The sequence below is a fragment of the Pan paniscus genome, chromosome 13, assembly GCF_029289425.2.
Source record: "Pan paniscus chromosome 13, NHGRI_mPanPan1-v2.0_pri, whole genome shotgun sequence".
Classification (NCBI taxonomy): domain Eukaryota; kingdom Metazoa; phylum Chordata; class Mammalia; order Primates; family Hominidae; genus Pan; species Pan paniscus.
This window is the reverse complement of record NC_073262.2, coordinates 75466741-75490266: the sequence shown is the minus strand read 5'-3', so window position 1 is coordinate 75490266 and position 23526 is coordinate 75466741. Positions and strand designations below refer to the sequence as shown.

General features: G+C 41.6%; 1 protein-coding gene across 3 annotated transcripts in view; it reads right to left on the bottom strand.

Annotated features, from left to right (window-relative positions):
- Positions 1–23526, bottom strand: part of RAPGEF4 (Rap guanine nucleotide exchange factor 4) — a 317379-nt gene that overhangs the window by 237204 nt on the left and 56649 nt on the right. For all 3 annotated transcript variants that reach the window (XM_034954511.3, XM_034954513.3, XM_034954512.3), the window contains exons 2-4: positions 20795–20937; positions 17613–17701; positions 798–944 (exon numbers count right to left, since the gene is read on the bottom strand). In XM_034954511.3, coding sequence (XP_034810402.1) covers positions 798–944; positions 17613–17701; positions 20795–20937 — 379 coding nt within the window. The remainder of the gene's footprint in view (positions 1–797; positions 945–17612; positions 17702–20794; positions 20938–23526) is intronic.

Sequence of the window (23526 nt, the reverse complement as noted above, 5' to 3'; positions counted from 1 at the left end):
GGGACCAGTGGCGAAGCCTGCAGCCTGATGGTTTAACACTTGGACATACTGAGCTAAGGACAAAGACAAGGAGCAGGTTAAAATCAGAGGCTTAAAGAACTGAAAAGAACGAGTGTAAAAGATGCAAGGCTTAGCTGGGCCTTTATAAGTGCTCTATTTGCCATGACTGCATATCAGATGATTTATTCCTCATACTTCTTGTAAATGAGTGCAATACTTTAAGGGGCTCTGGTAAGCATTGATAAATGCAAAAGCCAGTAGGACCAGTTGCATCCATTCACTGCTGTGCCACCTATGCATTTTGAAGTTGGCAAGTAACCAGACATCTTTATGTACCTCCATTTCTCATATCTTATTATAGGGCGCATCATTTTTAAAAGCATTTAAATGAAGCAGATGTTAACCCCATTCATTCCACTTTCCCAGGGAACATGTCAATGATGATTTTTAAAATGCAAAAGAAAATGTCAAAGTATTTTGTTCCCTGGTTAAGAATACATCTGTGGAAAAGAAGGGAGAAAATACATAAAACACTCTATGGTCATTCAAGAAATAATTATAAGGTATGTCAAACTACAGAAAATTGAGCAAACACTAAATTAAACAAAAAAAAAGGATGTCTTGTGTCAAAATGGCTTTTTCACTCACTCATTTCAAAAACAAGTTTTGAAAATTAAATTCCATCTACCAGCTCAGAACAGAACACATTAAGGCTTGACTGTAATGCCATTATCCATGTGGCAGCTCCCTTTCTTTTCTGAAACTGCATTAATTGACAAAGAAGCCTTAGGGCTCACCTCCCATAGTGCCTTGAAGTCCTTCTGCTCGATGCGGAGCAGTTCACTGCTCTCCCTGGTAACGATGGTTGCATGGCGGGGTGTGTTGTCCAGAATGGACTCTCCAAAGGCCGTCCCAATTCCCAGGGTACAGATGGTCACAGCATCCTGAGGATCCCAAAAAACTAGTCATTAGAAAATTAAACATCTAATGGGTAGGTGTTTTCTTTTCTTTAACTGAAGTATAATTTGTACAAGGCAAAACACCCAATTTAATTGCATAGTTCAACGAGTCTTGACAAATATATATACCGGAGTAATTACCAACCAGATCAAGACAGAACATTTCTATGAACCCCAAAAGTCCCCTCGTGCCCCTTTCCAGGCAAGACACTCAGATAACTTGTTCTGATTTCTGTCATGAAAGAATTTTGCCTGTTTTAGAACTTCATGTAAAAGAAGTCAGACGATATTCTCCGGTTTGTGCCTAGCTTCTTTTTTGCTCAACATAATGTCTGTAAGATTCATCCATGTTGTTGCATGGATCCATAGATTCTTCCTTTTATTCATGAGTAGTTTCCCATAACATGGGTGTGCTTCAATTTGCTTATCATCCTCCTGCTGGTGGACATTTGGGTTGTTTCTACTTTGAGGATATTATGAATAAAGCTGCCAGCAGGAATCTTACCTTTTTATACAACTACTATCTGTTTTCAGAAAAGAGGAGAAATCTATCGAAGCTGAGCTCAGTTTTTTTTTTTAAGTTAGAGAGTGCAGTTACAATATTTAAATAAGAAACTGGCACGTCTGTCTTGACAAGATGAGGAAACTGAGGGTCAGAGTGGTGGATCTACACAGCCCCAGTTCACACAGTTGATAAGCAGTGTGGCCAGATTCTAACCAAATCTGACTATAAGTTTACAAGATTTTTGTATCATGCTGCCTCCTGCAGCCACAACAGAGTAAAAACAGCATCCGATGAAGTACGGTGTGACTAGCTTATAAAATGTCATGAATCGATGATTTAAAAGTTTCTTAAGATGTACGAAAAAAAGTAATTTCCTCTCTGCATGCAACACTGGTGATAATGTTTGGATTTAATCCTAACTAGTTTCAAATAATGCAAATAGCCACTCAAAATCACCTGGACATTAATTTTGTAAGGCATTATAAACTAAGGGAGACACACAAGGGTAATCCTCTGAGTTAGAAAGCCCAGTTTTCCTTTCATGCATCTAATATACGATAATAGGCAAATGTTATTAAGATCAAGTTAGTGACTCTGTAATCACATTACTAAGACAAATGCCCATAAGGATCCAGTTCCTTCAACCATAGCAAATTGCTTCTGCACAGATATTACCATATAAAATTATGTTAGGGAAAATAAAATCAATATCTCAGAAAAGAATAAAAGATCAGGGAAGAAGTTAAGAAAAGCCTGCTAATAAATTTTGCAGAAAGGCAACTGCAAATAAATTCACTCAAAAATATCCCCAGAACTGAAATATCAATAGTCAATGAGTTAGGTCTCTCTGAGCAATTTTTAAATGCTAGTAAAAACACAAGATAGATTATGATAAATCACAGACTTTCACAATTCTCTGGAATAGCAGGTTCCCTGAAGTTCCCACTAGCCTATTTCATTTTTCTATCACCTGAACCCTTCGGAAAGAATTCTTTTGCCTAATTTTTACTTTCCAGCATGTCTTAAAAACCTGAAATGGACCCTAAGTAATACCACTGACATCATCCACATATTTTACATATATATGGTTATTTGCGAAGTATAATGCAAAAGAACTAGGATGCTCTCAGTTATTCCTGAGCTAGCTGTACAGTTTATGGATTAATCAGTCTTCTTTATCACCTCCCATCCCTGACACGAGTAGTTTGTCACCAAACAGTACACAAGGAAATACAGAGGCTGGGAGACACACGTGAGCCTGTCTTTCGCCAATAATCAACTCTTGTAATAAAGACACAAGATTGGATTTCTTCTTGGATTTTCCCAGGAGATTTCAACCTGACTCATGCCTTTATCACATACAACAAAATTTCATCACGGTAGTGCTGCCAACTGTACTCCTTGGTGTATTTCTGTGTCAGGACCACCTCTGTAAGGGGAAAACCATGCCAGTGAGTACCCAGCTGCAGTCATCAGCTCAAGCACTCTGGGCTTGTTTCAGGAATCAATTCTTCTACCAGAATTAAGTATGGGATCAGTCCTTTCCAGATCTTCTCTTTCACACTGCGTCCACTCAAATTTAAGGACAAGGAGTCACAAATTACAAGATATGATCTTAAAAGTAGGACTGGAAAACCTCACCTGAAAGGAGTATGGTTTGCAAGTTCAAACTTTCAGCAGATTCAGAGTATTTTTTAGGACAAATATACTTAGAAATCTGAATGAATTTGGGAGGTATGGTTGGGCATTGGGATAATTGGGCACAGAGAAACAGAAGGTGCCAAGAAGAACATTTTCACCCTAAAGACTATTCACTATCTTTACAGTCTATGGGTGCTAGCCCTTATTTACATTTAAATCACAGGCAGGGCCTTGCAATGTGCTGCGAGAGTAATTTTCAAATAAAGAAATTGACATCCAAATGTTCTCTCACTTAGCAGAACCAATATATGTTGCTCAGCACGTATGATGAAAGGTAGATTAAGAATGGACAGGATGAATATGAGTGGATGTAGAAGAAGCACTCTTAGATATCCACACTAACATCTAACCAGATCTCCATGGGTCAGGATTCCAAGTCTGAAACCCTGTAGATGGGCTTAATGCCTGCCTTCGCCTGCTGCTGAAAGTGTCTGTTTCTGGATGTAACATAACCATTTCTTTTACGCTTATACATACTGCTCATGTCTCAATACTTATTTAATAGGGACTATTCAAAAGAGCACTTTTATTAATTTTCTGCTCATTTGCAGATTAATATTCAGCGAGGCCATCTGAAAGAAGATGTTTACAGTAACACAGAGACTGATGAAAGCAATCAGCACCTATGCAGGGAACATGAAATGGTAACAGTGAAGGAATGTCCTATTTTGTGATAAGATTGCACTTTGTTTTGAGAACTTTCAAAAGGGAAGTAAAGATTTAAAAACCTGACTTCAATATGTGATGGTGGTTTAGCAGATGCTGCTGGAGCCCTGCCAGATTCTGCACTCACCCCTGATGTCATCTGTAGCTTTCTGGATGGCTCTGTGCAGTGTGCCACCTCGAGCATCTGCACCCTTGCTCTGCCTGAGGGCAGAGTGCTAGGCAGTTAATGCCTTAAAGGGGCAACCATTGCCATGACAGTGGTAGGACATGAGAGTGGGAAGATAAACACCCCAGCTTCCTTGCCCTTCACAGTTTCTTAGCAGGCCCCCTGAAGGAGTGAGTCCAGTTGCCTACAGTGGAAATGCTCTTATTAGAACACTTTGATAGGCTTTCCTTCCTTCTTTGTCTAATTTTCCCATTCTGTTATCATATTTCCCAAGATCATCTCTAAAAAACCACTTGTAGCCAAATCCTTTTCTCCAGGTCTGCTTCTGGGGAAACCGAAAACAAGGAGGTGGGTGAGCCAAGATGGCCGTGGGTCCTAAATTGCACTGAGACCTCTGGGGAGGTACTGGACCAAACCAGCATTCCCAAAGAGACTTCTGTAATAAGGACAGAGGCCAGAGTGTCACTTACCACTTGCATCAGACACACTGTAAGGGCAGTATGTTTTGGGTGACACATGGGAAGACTTCATTCTGTTAGGAAAACATACTGGGTTACCTGAGATCAATTCTGCTAGATAACAAGGGCTGATGGGAACACACACACAAAATCGCCTCTGGCATATCACCGACACGCCATCTGGCTTTTTCCTCCAATCTGATCCAGCTATCTCATCTCTCAGTCCACTGGATCACTCCTTCTCCTCCTTCTAAAACACAGACCTCCTTACTTAATTATCCACCCATCCTTAGTCCCATTGTGCAGCAGCATGCATGTTGATCTGCATGTGTGTGAGTGGGAACTGGGTCACACACTGGCCAAGTGTCTCAATGACGATGCCTCATTTATTCCTCACAACAGGTGAATGAGATGATGTATTTAAACTGCTTTGCATAGTGCCTGACTCAAAACAAATGCTTAATAAATTGCAGACACTCTTACTAACACGATCCAGCAATATCAGTAGTACTATTGCTATTTTATAGGTTGAGCAAATCAGGCTCAAGGATAGTCAGTGACTTGCCCAAGACGATGGCTAGTAAGTAGAAGAGCTGAGATCAGAAACTAGTCAGTCTAATGATCTACCCACATACTTCTTAGATTGTCCTAGTAAGTATAAGTACCTCTTAGCCAAGGTTCAGTTGGAAAATCTGTTAAGGTACCAATTTAATTTATATTGATTCTTATTTCAGTCAGCCAATCTGTGTATTTATTGAATACCAAATAAGTCAAAATCACTAGGAAAATATAAAACATTTGGCATTGCTCCTCTTCTAATCTTCCAATTCCAATATTGAGATCCACTTGATCCTCCTTAGAGGATCAAATCCATCCCAGGCAATCCTCTTATTCATTAGGGGAAATTTAAACAATCACAAACAGGTAATTAAGAATTGAATTGAATCACTCATTCCTGTTATACCAGCACTTGGTGGAGGGGAGGTGAGGGGCTTGCTTGAAGCCAGGAATTTAAGACCAGCCTGGGCAACATAGTGAGAACCCCATCTCTAAAAAATAAATTAAAAATTAGCCAGCCATATTGGTGTTTGCCTATGGTCCCAGCTACTCAAGAGGGTGAGGCAGGAGGATCCCTCAATTCCAGGAGCTCAAAGTTACAGTAGGCTATGATCCCACCATTGCACTCCAGCCTGGGAGTCACAGCAAGACTCTGTCTCTAAAAAAATAAAATAAAATCGGCATTTCTGCTTTTCCCACTCTGATCCTGTGTCCCAGTTCTAATAACTGAGTTCTGACCCTGGTTGGAGAAACTGAGTTTCTGTCTTTCAGAGTCTCTGCCTTGATAACCTGCTGGGTACCCTAATTCTTCTCAAAGTGACAGTATCCTGTCTTGACAGCCCTTCCTGGGTCCCAGTTCCTCTCTGGCAGTCCTTCTGTGGCCAGACTTCTTAGGCAGCCTGCCCACTGCCCATCTCCACCACTGGGCCTGCTTTTGACTCCCTCCCATCAGCAGGCCAAGTCTCATCATGCTACCCCTGGTTAGACCAGCCTTGGCCCCTCCCCACACTAACCTGGGGGCTGTGTCACACCACCTTCCTGCTTCCTCTGCCCCTCCTGCCCAGTGCTGCCTGAACATGCCCTCGAGATATTTCCCACCTCCATCATGGATGCCCCCCAGATTCCAGGTTCTTCTCCTTTACCCAGCCAGGCACCAGCTGAAGTTAAGTCATGAGCACTGTCTTGGCACAGTGTTTTCAGTGGGATATGCAGGGTCCAGTTAACTTCATTCATAAAAGCTGGCATTAGGTAAGTTAATAAAGATGTCGATGAAGCCGCCCATGCTGGAAGGCAGGGCATCAGGCAAAGGACTCCCACGTGGAGGCTACCCATGGTCAGAACACTCAATGCTCAGCAGGGAAAATCCCCTGGAAGCAGCAGAGTGGAAAAGCCACGGGCCTTGGTAGACTTAATTCAAAACTTATCTCTGCCAATGACTGACCTGTGGGCTTTGGGCAAAATGCTCCCCAGAGCCTCAGTATCTTCATTTGTAAAATGGGCACAATCTTACTTGTAATATCATTAGCAGTATTAAATCAAAATAAAGTAATACACAGAGTCCATTATAGTGCTGTATAGTTTCTGGCACATAACAGGTGCTCCATAAATAATGGAAATTATTATTTCTAACTTAGTCACAAACATGTATGGGTTATCCATATTTCTAAAAAGCAAAGCAGTTTTTTTCTATCATTTAAATAATAGAGAATCTCTATATTCATTTTGTTAATCTTCAACTAATGATGGCTTTCAACACTTAAATTCCAAGTTTCTCTGTCCCCTAGTCTGGATGTCAAGTGGATTGAATGATCTGCAAAACACTTCAGCTCTCTGGGGGAGCTCGTATTCAAAGGAACCCTTCTGACAAACCGTGCTGTAAATCAAAGAATCCTTTTGTACTGCAACTAATCACCTCTTAATTTATCTGCTTTGTACGTCTGAGTTATGTACACTGGGTTTTCTTAAAGCAGACATTCTCATATGAGGCGTTTTATTTGTTTCATTGTAAATATAGTAAACAGTATGGAAATGGGAATGGTGTTAAGAAAGCCGATGGTTATGTGTCACTGATAACTAAGACTGGTATTCAAGCTAAGGCACTTGTGCCTTGCAAATAAATAATGTCTATAAGCATCAGCTGAAATCCAACTTACACAAGTTATAGGTATTCTGATGGAATTTAAAATAGCTAACAATCAATTAAACAGACATAAGAATTCTCTGTGGTAAGTACATCAAGATTTTCTAAAAATTGTACTGTAATTTCAAGGGCTATCGGATCATCTTATTATGCACATTTAACTCACTTCCATATTCATGGCTCAAGAAGAGTTCATTGTCTCATGGCAAATTTATTGTTTTGGACATATACTGAGTTAACACCAAGGGAAAAACAATTGGTCCTTTAAATGTGTGGAGACAGAAACATATTTTTTTCTTTCTTAGAGATGAGGTCTTGCTATGTTGCCCAGGCTGGACTGCAGTGGCTATTCACAGGTGTGAACATAAATTCTAACAAGGCAAATATTTTTATAAGTTTTATTTTAGGCCTACAGGCAATATTTGCCATTAAGTTTCACAGCACCTGGGATTATTTCACGAACTTGAATTTAGTGCTGGAATTTACTGGGTGCTCCAAGTCATCTTAAGTAATAAAATTAAATGGAACCCAATCTCTTAATTTGTCAAGATGTTAGATTGTATGTGCTGCAGAAGCATTTCCTGCCAAATCAAGAGGGCAAAATACTTCTCAGGCAAATGTGTTTTCTAACAAACAGCAAAGACAAGGTCTGTTACTTTTAGAACACATCCCTGGAATCAGCATGTTCAATAAAGCTTAACAAGATCAGGCAAGCCGGCCGCAGGAAGGTTTGATGAGAATGGACTAGCATTAGCATTCTGGTAACTGAATCAGGGAGGCCAGCCTCATTTCAGTGGAGAGCCAGTCTGTCCAGCATTGTGACGCAGTTTTGCATCCAACCACCCAAACAAAGAATTACAGGGCAAAAAAACTAAATGCAGGATGCAGGATGCTCAATAAACTCCCAATCAGCTCCTAACAAATAGCCTGACCTGAGCATAGACAAGTAGGAGGAGATTACAAACAACTGCTGTGGACTTGGCACCTTTCACGTTTTATGGGCTCAATAAATGTGCTCAGAAAAAAAATGTTTCCAATGATGGCAGTGTTCTCTGTTTGAAAATAACGGAGTGAAATGAGTGAATAGAAGAATCAGAGAGGCAAAGAGAGAAAGACAGACAAAGGTAGAGAGATCCTCATTACAACGAAACACACATGTTCTTCAAATTTTGTAAACAAAAATGCAATGCTTAAAAACATTTGTTACTGTAGAAGGAAAAAAGAGAAGGCAAATAAAAGCATATTATTTTACTTTAGGGAGAAAACTAGTATGAGATTTTTTTCTGAAATTGAGCTAAAATGTGCCAGATAATTTCACAGTGATAGATGAGGGGATGAAATTAAGTGATGACCAAGGCCAAGTGTAGCCCGGATTCTCTGATCCATGAAATGGCTGAACAATATTGTTAAACTTCTACGTTTCAAATCCCAAGTACATTTCCTGCGTTTTCTATTCTGGCACTGCCCTCTTGTGATAAAACAACAGCATTGCAGTCATTGCAACCAACTTTTCTTGAACTGGTAATTTCAAAAAGCACAGACCCTCTGCCTCTATCCCAGGCTTTGTACTAAGTGCTTTACATACATCAGCTCATTTAAGATAAGAGCTATTATCCCCAATTTACAAGTAAGCTAACTGTGCATACCCACAGCCAATTAAGTGGCAATAGAATTTCAAAGGAGCTCTGAATTTAACCACCGTGGGTTCCATTGGGTAAATACTAATGCTTTCAATAGGCATCTGTGATAGAGATGTAAAGGTTTTAAAGAATTAATAAACCATCCATTTTCTATCTTGCAATATAAACTTTATTCTGTCAGCAGCCATTTGAAATTCTTCTTTCCTATGACTGGAAAAGCCTTTTTACTTTTTGAGAGGTAAAGATTAATTTAAAATCTTATATATATCTAGGATTTTGATACTTACTATGCCAAAAAAGCCCCTCACTTAAAAAATCTGCAGAGAAAAACAGGACCTTCTCTCTCCCTTTCTCTCTGTCTCTGAAGTAAACACACACACACACACACACACACACACACACACACACACACACAGCCGGATAATATCTGATACAATGAGATTTATAACCCTATTTATTGTTTTTAAGCTTGTTATTTATTGCTTATAACTTGTCCCAATGTTCATCTCTAACCCTAAATCGATTAAAATATTACTGAGAAAAAATACACCCATAGTATTATTCATTCTAGTGGGAAGGCAAAATATCTGACTTTTAGCCCTATGTAACTTTTAAGTTACACAGGCACCAAGACAGGAGAGGATCTTGTGCAGACAAGTACAGCAGTGGGGATCTGGAGGTGGATGTGTCCTGGTTAGGCTCAGGCAAGAGACTGAAGGTGGGGACAGATATTATTGGCGAAATGGAAGGATTAATCCTTGATAGAGGCCAAGTGGATGTTCCCAGTGGAAATCTACGTGAACATGTCAGCCAGGTTGGGACACCTTAGGAGGATGAAGTGGTCTGTGGGCAGGTCCCCTTCTTGGTGCTCTTTTCCTTGGGTTAAGATGAAGAATGGCTAAGGCAGGAAGGGTGTCTGAGAAGCTGGGAGAGATGCCTCTGACAATTACGCATAGTGGTAAGAGTGTTGCAGTAGGTTTCATTTTATAGAGTAGTGAAATAAATATAATTTATAGAAAGATAATTACAAGGATTTGTCAGCCTTTAAAAGTTCCTGAAAGTAATAGGGGCAGAATAATCTATGCATTTCCTACAATTCTTAGGACAAACACGTTTTCAAGGCAGTAACAAAAGAAATGAAAGCAATGCAGCCCCAGCTCCTAAGGGAGGGTCTCCGAGAGGCAGACAGAGTCCACCGTCCCTCCCGTCCAGGGACCATTGTCTCCCCTCCAGTCTCTTGAAGCCTTGAATTAGGGAAACTTGACTGAGAGGAAAACAAAGAGAAGAAGCAACATGTGGTCCTGGGGCCTGCCTGGAAAGGGCCTGACTGTGAGAGGGGAAAGCAGTGGGTTCCCCTGCTCAGCAGGAATCCATGCCACTATCTGATGCTTCCTGGGCCCAGAGAAGACCCATGGGGTAAGGCCCAGTCAGCCTGCAACTCACGCCTCCTACAATGGCCAACTTCTGGCCATTCTGGTGGGTGGGCTGACCAGGGGTGACACTGGAAGGTGAGCCATTCCAGTCCTGCAGCCCGATAGCTTTTTTCTCCATCCTCCCTTCCTAAGAGAGGGCCTGAAGTGTACATCAGCACTCATCGAAATGTCTGTAGTTAATACTTCTCTGAAATGTAGAATCATGACTTTTTTAAATATATAATTTTAGGCTTCAGCAATCCAGGGGCAAAAAAGGATCCCCATCACCCCTCTCCACCCTACTACGGACACTGGAGGAGCTTGTGAGCAGGTGCCCTTGGGAGCAGATGCCTTGCAGGCTTTGCAGATTCCCCAGGGAATGACTGCACGCACTGCCTAAAGCACAGGAGAGCAGAGGCAGAATGCTGGATGGGCTCAGGAGGCCAGGTCCTCCCCGTTCCCAGGCTCACCACTGCATCATCCTGAACAGCCACTCAGGCATCAGGCACTAAGCAAGAAACAGCATAGCTGTTTCCCAAACAGGGCAGGCTCAAACCAAAGAAAGTTCCTGAAATGATCTGTAAATGAACAGTTACTACTATATGCTCTGGGTATATTGCTGATGAAAAATAAGTAGGACCCGCAACCCAGTATTCAAAAAATTCAGGAAGAATTTGCTAAACCAATTACACAGAAGAAGCTGTGTGTTTTTTAACCTAGACAGTAAAAAATATAAGGGAATGACAAGAAGGGAGAAAAAGTAATATTAACTTGAAACAGGAAGGCAATATGAATTTGAGTCAAATAGAATAGTTACACCCCATGTATTCTTGAAATTTATATACAGATATATCTTTCTACCACCATATGCAAGAAAGAGGTTGATTTTTTTTTCAGAAAAAATTCCATCAAATCACTCATACTGATACAGTTTGGCTGTGTCCCCACCCAAATCTCATCTTGAATTGTAACTCCCACAATTCCCACATGTCATGGGAGGAACTGGTGGAAGGAAATTGAATTATGGGGGCAGGTCTTTTCTGCACTGTTCTCATGATAGTCTCACATGGACATGAGGAACTTGTTGGGAACTGGAGCAAAGGTGGCTCTTGTTATGTTTTAGCAAAGACACTGGTGGCATTTTATCCCTACCCTAGAGATTTGTGGAACTTTGAACTTGAGAGAGATGATTTAGGGTTTCTGGCAGAAGAAATTTCTATGCAGCAAAGCATTCAAGAGGTGACTTGGGTGCCGTTAAAGGCATTCAGTTTTATAAGGGAGGCAGAGCATAAAAGTTTGGAAAATTTGCAGCCTGACTATGTGATAGAAAATAAAATCCCATTTTCTCAGAAGAAATTCAAGCCAGCTACAGAAATTTGCATAAGTAACAGGGAGCCAAATGTACTCCCCAAGACAATGGGGAAAATGTCTCTAGGACATGTCAGAGATCTTCATGGTGGCCCCTCCCATCACAGGCCCAGAGGCCTAGGAGGAAAAAATGGTTTCATGGGCCAAGCCCAGGGCACTGGTGCTATGTGCAGCCTAGGAACCTGGTGCCCTGGATCCTAGCCACTCCAGCCATGACCAAAAGGGGCCAAGGTACAGCTCAGGCCATGGCTTCAGAGGGTGCAAGCCCCAAGCCTTGGCAGCTTCCATGTGGTGTTGAGCCTGCAGGTGTACAGAAGTCAAGAATTGAGGTTTGGGAACCTCTGCCTAGATTTCAGAGGATGTATGGAAATGCATGGATGTCCAGGCAGAAGTTTGCTGCAGGGCTTTCATGGAGAACGTCTGCTAGGGCAGTGCGGAAGGGAAATGTGGGGTCAGAGCCCCCACACAGAGTCCCTACTGGGGAACCACCTAGTGGAGCTGTGAAAACAGCTGGTATCCTCCAGATACCAGAATGGTAGATCCACCAATAGCTTGCACCATGCACCTGGAAAAGCTGCATACACTCAATGCCAGCCCATGAAAGCAACCAGAAGGGAGGCTATACTCTGCAAAGCCATAGGGACCAAGCTGCCCAAGACGATGGGAACACGCCTTCCACCTCTTGCGTCAGCATGACCTGAATATGAGACATAGAGTCAAAGGAGATCATTTTGGAGCTTTAAGATTTGACTGCCCTGCTGGATTTCAGACTTGCATGGGGCCTGTAGCCTTTGTTTTGGCCAATTTCTCCCATTTGGAATGGCTGTATTTAACCAATGCCTGTACCCCCATTGTATCCAGGAAGTAACTAAGTTGCTTTTAATTTTACATGCTCATAGGCAGAAGGGACTTGCCTTGTCTCAGATAAGACATTGGACTGTGGACTTTTGAGTTAATGCTGAAATGAATTAAGACTTTGGGAGACTGTTAGGAAGGCATGATTGGTTTTGAAATGTGAGGACATGAGATTTGGTAGTGGCCAGGGATGGAATTATATGGTTTGGCTGTGTCCTCACCTAAATCTCATCTTGAATTATAACTCCCACAATTCCCATGTGTTGCAGGAAGAACCTGGTGGAAGGTAATTGAATTATGGGGGTGGGTCTTTCCTGTACCGTTCTCTGATAGTGAATGAATCTCACAAGATCTGACAGTTTTAAAGATGGGATTTTCCCTGCACAAGCTCTCTTTGCCTGCTGCCATCCATGTAAGATGTGACTTGCTCATCCTTGCCTTCTGCCATGATTGTGAGGTCTCTCTAGCCATGTGGAACTATAAGTCCAATAAACTTATTTCTTTTGTAAATTGCCCAGTCTCAGGTATGTCTTTCTGAGCAGCATGAAAATGGACTAATATACATACCTAATAAATGTATAGCATAAAATACTATTGCAGAATCTGGGAAAGGTGGTCTCCCTCATGTATTCCCATTTCCATTAGTAGCATCACTGTCCACCTCTTCACCCAAGTCAGGAGCCTCCCTTTCTCTCTACACCTCCACATCCCATCACCGTCAGTTCTAACCATTTTGTCTCCATCTTGTACACAGTGTACTTCACTTTCCCTCCCTATCACCTACACTTATCTACCCCACCCTCTAATCCAGATGCCCTTTGGAGGGAGGGCCACACCCCTTTCACTGTGCATCACCAGATCAAAGAGAGGGTGGGAGGAGGATTGCCTCCAACAGCACCTGGGCAGTGGGCTTAGAGGGGAGGGCTGTGGGGCTCAGAGCTGCATCAGACACCCAGGTGGGAGTTGGAGAAGCTGCAAGGGGAAAGCTCCTCCCTGCATTCCTTATTCCTTAATGGCTGGCTCAGCTCCCCACCTCTCTTCCTTCCCCTTCTGGTCCTTCTGGTTGGCACCTATACAACCACAATGGGCAAGCATTGAGCCCCAGAATCACAAAGAACTGGCCCAGATACCCAGCAGCTTTATGACCTTGGGCAAGCTGTTGAATATCTAGCCTCTAAAATGAGACAAACCACAGCACTAAGGGGAGGGCAGTGTGGTGAGTGCTGGTGGGATAATGCTTGTGACACACTGGGCACATAGCCTCCTGTCATAGGCGCCCATTGCCAGCAGCCACTCCCGCTCTTCCATCATCCTGGCTCACACCCCACTGAGGGTCTGAAACCTAGTGCTAAGTTTGGGAATTTGTCACTACATCCCTCTGGCTCTCAGATGAGAAAGCAGACATGCAGGGCAGCAAGGAGCAGGCTGGCAAGAAACTCTGCCCCGTCCTCCCTGAAAGACTTGACTCTGTGCCATCACCTCTTTTCTCTTTCCTCAGTTTTCTTTTAGACTGTGTAACTTTTCCTCCTTCACTTTTATCATCCTCCTCACACCTCTGTTCATGAGTGCGCCCAGCAGAAGAACATGCAATTTGGAGGATGTCAGACCTGAATTCAAATCTCAGTTTGCCCACGTACACGTGTGTGGCCCTGGGAAAGCTGCACCTATGTCACTGAGCCTTGTTTTCAAGCCTTTGGTAAAACAGGACACAAATGCCTAAAGATTAATTCAGTTAATGTCCATGGAACCCCTCACATGAGCCACACAAGGAAGGCACTTAGCAATGATCTTTTCTGGTCTCTAGGGGTAGGAATTCTAGGTCTCTCCTTGCTCCTTACCCACGGCCTTCACCCAACCCCATTTCCCTCCTCATTGGGGTCTATTATGGTTAATTGTATGTGTCAACTTGGCTAGACTATAATGGCCAGTAGTTTGGTTAAATACTAATGTAGATGTTGCTGTAAGGATATTTTTTAGATGCGATTAACCTTTACAATCAGTAGACCTTAAAGTAGATTACCCTCCATAATGTGCGTGTACCTCATCTACTCACTTGAAGGCCTCAGAGCAAATAGGTTTCCCTTGAGGTTTCTTGAGGAATTCTGCTTCTGCCAATAACTCTTACCTGAATCTCCAGCCTGCCAGCTCTAGACTTCAGACCTGCCAGCCCCCACAATCATGTGAGCCAGTTCCTAAAAACAAACCTGTCTCTCTCTCTCTCTATCTCTATCTCTTAGTGATTCTGTTTCTCTGAAGAACCCTGACTTGTATGGGGCACTACTCTGTCATGATAAACAATCCCCCTGATTTACCACATTGTTAGTGGGCAGAGACCCAGAGCCCATCACAAGGCCAGCATGGGTAGATATGGCAGTTTTGTTTCTCCCTTGCAAGCATCTTGGTATGGAAGGGGGCTCTGCCATCTTGGTCATTCTCCTTAGCTTCTTTCTCCCATGTGGCTGGACCATGTCCTACCTTCAGAACTGGCTGGAAAGCTGGGCCCTGTTTATCTCAGGCTGTACTCTAGAGGGCTAGAGGGTGTAGGAGTCAATGAGCTTTCTCTTCCTTTCATTTTAGTGATACAAATCCATCCAGAAAACTCTGGTTGAACATTGTGGGATGAAATACATAAAGGAAGTAGTAAGCCGGCTTTGGTATTAAATTAACTCATTCCTAACAACTAAAAGAAGACCGAGCCCAGCTTCGGTAAGTTCTCTGCATTGGTTTTGAGGTCAAAATTACAAGTAAATCTAAAATTAAAAGTTTAGTTAAAATTGTTGAATCTGTAGCTAATAACCCTGCTATTATGGGTTATTATAGCATGGCTAGGATGCCATGGTGAGAGATAACTGGTTAAGGGCAATATTCCCGAAACCCCTGGCCAGATACTATTTTAATACCATCAAAATCTCGGCCAGCTTTCACATCTGGTGTGTCAGCACATAAGAGCTGGTGTTATGTATCATCCCCTTAGGCACATCTGCTCTTCCTTTTCTGATTCTCCTTCTCTCTCCTTCTCGAGATTTCCTCTTCTTTCTTTTCTCCTCCTTAATTCTCATCTTGCTTCCCTTTCCTCTCTTTTGTCACATTTCTCTTTTCAGCTTCTCCACTCTCTCCATTATCACTCATTCAGGAACCACTCGAGCTGCAGGAGGAACTGAGCAGAATGATCCTGTGTAGGCCCTGTCCCCAGGGAACATCTATGCAGGTAAAACCTGGGGAAACGAAGTACCAGGAGCAGCTCTGAGCAAAAAAGCCCAGAGAGTCCCCACCAGGACAGCATCCACAGGTAGGAGATATGCAGAAAGAAGGACATGGGGTAATCTGAAAGGATGACAAAAGGCAGGGAGAGAGGGAAGTTGCATGTTGCCTCATGTTTCTTAAGAGTCAAATGGTGGAGAGCAGTGGCGAAGAGCATCTGTTCAGGTGCCTGACTGCTTGGGTTTTAATCTTGGTTTCTCTAATTTCTAGATACAATACTCGAGGTAAGTTATTTAACCACTCGGGGACTTCGTTTTCTCATCTGTAAAATGAGAACAGTAATACGACCTACCTCATGGTTGACTTGAGGATTAAAGAAGTAAATAAATACCTGTTAAGTGCTTGGAACACTGCCAAGTAAATATCCAAGAAGGACTGGATAAATTACATATGGATAAATATCTTGATTATATAGGATATGGCAAATATCCAAGAAATGCTAGCTGTTCTCCTTCCCATTCGAAACTGAGGCCGCTTACAAGAATCAAAACCCACCTCTCACCTTGACTCTCTCTGAAATCCAAGAGAAAGCCAGCCCTGTGAGAGACAGCAAGAGGAAAAGTACCATCAAAGTTGGGAAGCACAGGTTCCAGGCTGTGTCTAATGGAATTTTCATGCACTGATGCACAGAAAGAGTATGCTATGGATTACACAGGATTTGGACACTGGCCTGAGAATTTAACCCTCCATTACAATGGGTATCACCCAAGAAACTACATCGCAAATTCCAAATGCACACCTTACCAGCAATCTTTTGGGATACCACTCCATTTTTAAGATGGTGACTGCCCACAACTTCAATACACATACAAGTTCCTAAAAAATTTAAACCTCAAATTTGGTGTGTCATAAATGTTTCTCACATTTGAAGTGTGCTACCTATGAAAAAGCCTCCAAAACATTGCCTTAAATATGACACTTGGCAGAAGGTTATTTGTCCCTTTAAATAATTCTTTAATTTTTTTGGACAATTCTTTCAGATTTCACAATTAACTGATTCTCTTCCTTCAGTTTTTTTCTGAATCCTGAATATGTGGAAATAAGACTTGGAACATTTTCATAGTGATACCTGATGGTGGCCTTTTATGGGTCATACTTTTCAGACTCGAGATTCTTGGCTCTAAACAGTGAGGTTGTGTACATTTTGGCCACTTGTCTTAATGACAGAGCAAGAGTCACTGCAGATGTGAAAGAAGGCCCTGGGTTCGACTTTAAATATTCATATATTTTTTCTTTTTTTAATATTCTTTCTTTCTTTTTTAATTTTGTTTTTGTTTTTTTAATATTCATAAATCTTGTGAACAGAAAAAAGAATGAGTTTCATCTACTAGGATGCCAAACTCCTCAGAGGTGACTAATGAAAATAAAGCCAGTGCTGTACTTTAGAGGGAAAATAATATTATTAGCCTTCCACATTTGAAAAGACAAGGCAGAGAAATAGAGATTTCAGGGGGACTGCATCAGCCACATATCCCCTGCATCACAAGATCTCCTACAAGGCCGATGAGGGGATCACTTCTAGGACAAAGAAAATTCAAGATACAAAGATGGAGAAAGGATCCAAGAGGAAACATAGGAAGACTTCTTCTCCTTCCCCTTCACTCACATTTCACCCTATACAGCAATTTGTGTCACACTGAAATTGCTTGCATTTCCAAATAGACCTCAAGCTCCTAGAAAGCAGCCCCAATGTGTTCTTGCATTTCATGTTTTGACACCTGGCACCATACTCAAATCAGGGAAGACATTCAATAGGTGTTTGTTGAGTAACTTAATAAAGGAATCCAACAAACAGTGCTGAACTCCTTATTGTGGGAAAGAGGAAATGGACTTGAAAATGTAATTTTAATGGCATAAAAGACATAGGGATAATCAGTCTTTAAAAAAAATAAATCCTACTTTCAAAAAAATAGACCATATTACCTGGTGACTGCTGGTCTCAGATACTTTAACATCCAAAGACCCTGCCAGGACAGCATACCAGTTTGTTCCAATATCACCCTGGCGAAATACTGGGAAAAAAAAATTGTGATATAAATATAACAGATACAACTTGGTTTTACTATATGATCTGCCAGTTTTTCACTGGTCCAAGCATGTCTTGGACCTAACTGAGCTTACCACCCTTCCCCTATCTGTTGCCCACAGGAACATAACATGTTTTTCTTTACCTCATCTGTCAACAAAGCTATATCCTATTTATTCAATATTCTGTGAAGTGGAACCTTATTAAAGAGAACTCTATCATACTTACAGAGCTGTAATAAAGATGATAACTTTAAATGTTATAAGATCCTTTGAATTTAAGAAGAATTGGCTGATATTTCCCAAGACTATATTAAAAGCAATGTGTTTTCTAGACTAGCACCTCTCCTTTTAAGGTGACCAATGATTGATTTAAAAAACCAAAATCTGCTTTGTTTAAAAATTTTAACTACTATATTATCATTGTCCATATTCTTATTCTTTTTATAAATTCACTGCTTTTAAGCATTTAGAAGTGATCCTCATCAGAAATTTTTGAACCTGATCTTGCTCTAAGTTTGTCCTCTCAGAGAGAAAATATTTAGGTATTTAGATAGAACCATACTTCCCATATCATATTAAGACCAAGTTTGGGAAAGTAATTCCAAACCACTGGTTCAAAAATCTCATGCAAATCAACTGTCCTTTTAAATATCCTAACTAAATAACTAGATGAAGTGATTTGATATTTTAAAATCCTCTTCACAGTTAAAGTCAGAGGTCAAGTAACTCAATGAAAAATCACATGACAGTTCGTGGGACAACTGAGTCCTGGCAAGGCTAGTGCTTACTGGAGAAGAGCAAGCTTCTGGGAACCATAATTAATGATGACAAGCTGCTCTGACCTTCCGGACTAGGACATGCTGTGAAAAGGCAAAGAACAACAATGACATTCTACCAAATGCAATGACAAGCTTAAGATGGGGTTGATGAGTTTATAGCTGGTCTCTCCAGTAACTCTGCTGCTCCAAATCTTTATAAGTGATTCATTTTAGAGTTAGGGTTTTGTCTTTCATGAAATTCTTGGCCCCAAAAGACGTTATTATTTGTCAATCAAATTCATGTTACACGTTAGGAGATTCATTGTGAAAATGGCTTTTAGAAACATAAAATAGTCTTATTGCCAAAAGAATAAAGTTTCTGATATCAGTTTAAAAAGCTGGTTGAAAATAATATGTATGAATAATTCTTTTCTTAACAGAAATGTAACTATGAGCTGGGTGCGGTGGCTCATGCCTATAATCCCAACACTTTGGGAAGCCACGGCGGGAGGATTGCTTGAGACCAGGAGTTCAAGACCAGCCTGGGCAACATAGCTGACCTGGTCTTTACCACAATTAAAGAAAGTAGCTGGTTCAAAAATCTCATGCAAACCAACTGTCCTTTTAAATATCCTAACTAAATAACTAGATGGAGTGACTTGATATTTTAAAATCCTCTTCACACTTAAAGTCAGAGGTCAAGTAACTCAATGAAAAATCACATGACGGCTCGTGGGACAACCGAGTCCTGGCAAGGCTAGTGCTTATTGGAGAAGAGCAAGCTTCTGGGAACCATAATTAATGATGACATGGTGGCATATGCCTGTAGTCCTAGCTACTTAGGAGGTTGAGGTGGGCAGATAGCTTGAGCCTAGGAGTTCAAGGTTGTAGTGAGTCATGATTGCACCACTGCACTCCAGCCTAGAGTAGCGCAGAGTGCAATGGCGCAATCTCGGTTCACTGCAACCTCTGCCTCCTGGGTTCAAGCAATTCTCCTGCCTCAGCCTCCTGAGTAGCTGGGACTATAGGTGCCTGCCACCACGCGCGGCTAATTGTTTGTATTTTTAGTAGAGACAGGGTTTCACCGTGTTAACCAGGATGGTCTCAATCTCCTGACCTATTGATCCACCCACCTCAGCCTCCCAAAGTGCTGGGATTACAAGCGTGAGCCACTGTGCCTGGCCCACAAAATATTAACGGTAGAAACTGTAGGTGATTTTTATTTTGTTGACTTTCTAAATTTTCTACAATAACGCTGTGACTCACCCTGTTCCTTTCCCACCCAGAAACACTCATGCCCTCTTGTCTAACTGAACCCAGGTTTTAGACAAGTTTCCACCCTCATCCATAGGCCTAGGTGTTAGCTCCACTAGGGCAATCATGATTGGTCTAAATCAGTCCTGGTGATCCCATTATTTTTGCAAGTGATTGGTTTAGACTTAGGCATGTGATGCATTTCTGGCCAATGAGTCAATACAAGAAGTCTGCTGGGAGACTTCTAAAACAGAGACCCAGAAAGAAATAGTCCTTCAGCAGGATGTTTTTGTATCAGTAAATAATGCATCCAACAGCTGTAGCTGTCAGAACAATCTGGGACAAGTCTAAGGACAAAGCCCAACACCTCAGAATGCATACAAAAACAAAAAATACAGGAAGGACCTGAAGCCTTAATAATTTCACTGAGTCACTTCACTAACCAACCCTGAAGTCATTCTACCTCAGGACTTCTTCTGTATAAGTAATTGATTTTTTTTCTTCTTGTATAAGTCATTGAATATTCCAATTAGTTGAAAGGGAGTTTTCTGTGAGTGCAGCATAAAGTGTTCCAACAGAAGAACTATTACTTCTTTAATGAAAAAATACTTTTTAAAAAATCCAACTGTTACTCTATCTCCCTGCCCCTTATTCACACGTGGAATAGATGATATTACTGGCATTAATTCAAAACATTACTATCAGCACTAGTTAAGAGAACTTTTATCTTAATATCCTATTGGCCACATATTTCTTGGATTAGAGAAGACAATTATGTGAATTTCTAAAGATATAGCTAAATGTGTGAAACATTACATCCCTCCAACTCCATCTAGAAAGTTGGTTGCCTTGGAAGAACCATTTATGTTCTGTGAACAAAGGAGTTAGGGAAACACCTACATGCAACTGAATAAACAGACTAGAGGGAAATGTCACCTTAATACTTTTGGTTGAAGCTCAAATATTTAGCACATAAATACTCCATTTGCTATTTATCTCCATAAAGTAACCACAAATCAGCATAAACCATACATGGAAATATACTACGAGAGTTGCATTTCTTACATGTTATTCCCTTTTCCAGATTCTCATAATAACCACATAAGCAAATCTGATGAAGGAGATTTGGGTGAAATTTCTCAAAAGCTTTAACTTCTTTCAGTCGAGTGAAGATTATATCCACATCTTCGCTGGATCGCTCCAGTGGTCTGTATAGGGAGAAAAGGCACAAAAGCTATGTCAGTAAAGATTTATCTCAAAGTGAATCAACAGGCCTCATTTTAATTATATTCAAATTTACCCAAATATCCCACTTGCGAATATTTCATTGCAAATATTTATCCACCCCCTTATAGGTATTTCTGGGCTAATACAGACATTTCTGGAGCTTTACCAACTATTCGCCTTAAATCACTACTATTGCAGATGCTACAGCAGGAGTCAACCTCAGAGTGCTAAATTCAAGGTGATACTCTGGTATAACACTTAATCCCTTAGAAGCACAAGATACATGAAAATGCAGATTCTACTAAAAAATGAAGTCACAAACACAAATGCCTGCAGGGGCCAATGAGATAAAGGAAGTGGGTAGAAAGAGCAAGATATAAGGGGAAAAAATCTCTAAGAAAACAACACTGAAATCACAAAGACAAATGAGAAGTGACAGCCTCAGTGTTGGTGATTCTCCAGGGAATGGTGGGCATCAGGGTGAACTGCAAACGGGACTGTCCGCAGGGAGCAGCTCTTATTTGGCTGTTTTCCTTCTTCTTAGTTTTCTGTGTAAATGTGAGCCCAGATGTTGTCAAATCTTCCCATTGTTCAAGGTAAATCTAGGTGTGTGGACATTTGTCTGCTTTTTTCTTTTTTTTTTTTTTTAAGATGGAGTTTCACTTTTGTTGCCCAGGCTGGAGTGCAATGGCATGATCTTGGCTCACTGCAATCTCTGCCTCCTGGGTTCAAGCGAATACAGCCGCCCACTACTACATCCAACTAATTTTTTGTATTTTTAGTAGAGATGGGGTTTCACTATGTTGGCCAGGCTGGTCTTGAACTCCCGACCTCAGGTGATCCACCCACCTCAGCCTCCCAAAGTGCTGGGATTATAGGCTCACTTTGTCACCCAGGCTGTGTGCAGTGACACAATCTTGGCTCACTGCAGCCTTGACCTCCAGGGCTTAAGTGATCCTGCCACTTCAACCTTCCAAGTAGCTGGGATTACAGGTGCACTCCACCACGTCCAGCTAATTTTTTGTACTGGCGGGGTTTCGTCATATTGCCCAGGCTGGTCTCAAACTCCTGGGCTCAAGCAATCCTCCCGCCTCAGCCTCCCAAAGTGCTAGGATTACAGGCATGAGCCACCATGCCCAGTCTGTTCATATTTCTTGAACACTGTGTGGGCCACACACATAAAAAAAAATCTCTGGAATAGATGCAACCTGCTGACTGCCATTTCATAACCTCTGGATTAAGATAAATCAAAGAACCAAACAAAAATAAGACAGTTTTACACACTACATAAACTATTTTTTTCTTTTCTTTGAGCAATTTTCCAAGTCTGTTCCTTCCATGTGCTTTGCAGGAACCCACTGCTGTTCTTGATAGATATTTCACATTATATAGAAACTATCATGTGTTCCCCAGAGCATTCTGGGATCAGAGGAAACGAACTGGATGAGGATGTGAAAGAGACAAGTAATGTTCACCAAATAGCCATGTGCTCCCATGAATATACTAGCCTCCTTTGTAGTTATGTTGGGGCTGGACTGAGAACAAAACTAGCATATATTTATTCTGAGGTGAGACTGATAAGAGCTGGGGGCCTCTCTTCTTCAGGAACAACTTTGAAGGGTGTTATGGGTTGAACTGTGTCTCCTCAAAAGATACATCAGGGACCTGATACTCAGCACCTGTGCATGTAATCTTCTTTGGAAATAAGGTCTTGTAGATGCAATCAAATTAAGATGAGGTCACACTGGATTATGGTTGGCCCTAATCTCATAACTAGCACCCTTAGAAAAAGAGGGGAATTTGGACAGAGAGACACCGGGAAAACAGCCATTTGGAGGTGGTGACAGAGACTGGAGTGATGCATCCACCAGCAAGGAATGCCGAAGATTGCTGGCAACCTGCAAAAGCTAGAAAGAGACAAGAAGGATTGTTCCCTAGAGCCTTCAGAGAAGACATGTGCCTCCCACACCTTGATTCTGGACTTCCAGCCTTCAGAACCCTGAGAGAAAAAAGTGTTTGTTGTTTTAAACCATTCAGTTTGTGGTATCTTGTTCCAGCAGCCCTAGGAAACTAAGACAGGAGGCATGTGTTTTACATGCCATAGCCACAAGATGGAGAAGAATGTACAACCCACAAAAGATTCTGTGTAAGTGGCAGGTACATTATCAGAGCATCTCCCAGCATTACCCAGACTAATACAGAAGTCAAGACTAGCTAGGCCAGAGTTCAAGGGACTTGGGACATTGTCAGAAGACAGATTCCATCATGAGAGATGAACATTTTCAGAGGACATGAGTAGATGATCTGTCACTAAGTGGAAGACCTAAGATACAGGCTTTCCTGAGCTTAGTTTAAAAGCTCTTCATCTTGCTCAATTTTCACCCCATCACACTTTTAGGCCCAAGAAAACTAGATTCAAAGAATATGCCCACAACCTCCCTGGCCTCCCAACAAACCCCTACTAGAAGGGTTTGGATTCTGCTTCCTGGGGAAGAGGAAGGGAAATCCTGATGTGTGTGTGCCCAGTCTCTGAGATGACAGCATGCCTGAAAGCACTGAGAGATGTGCAG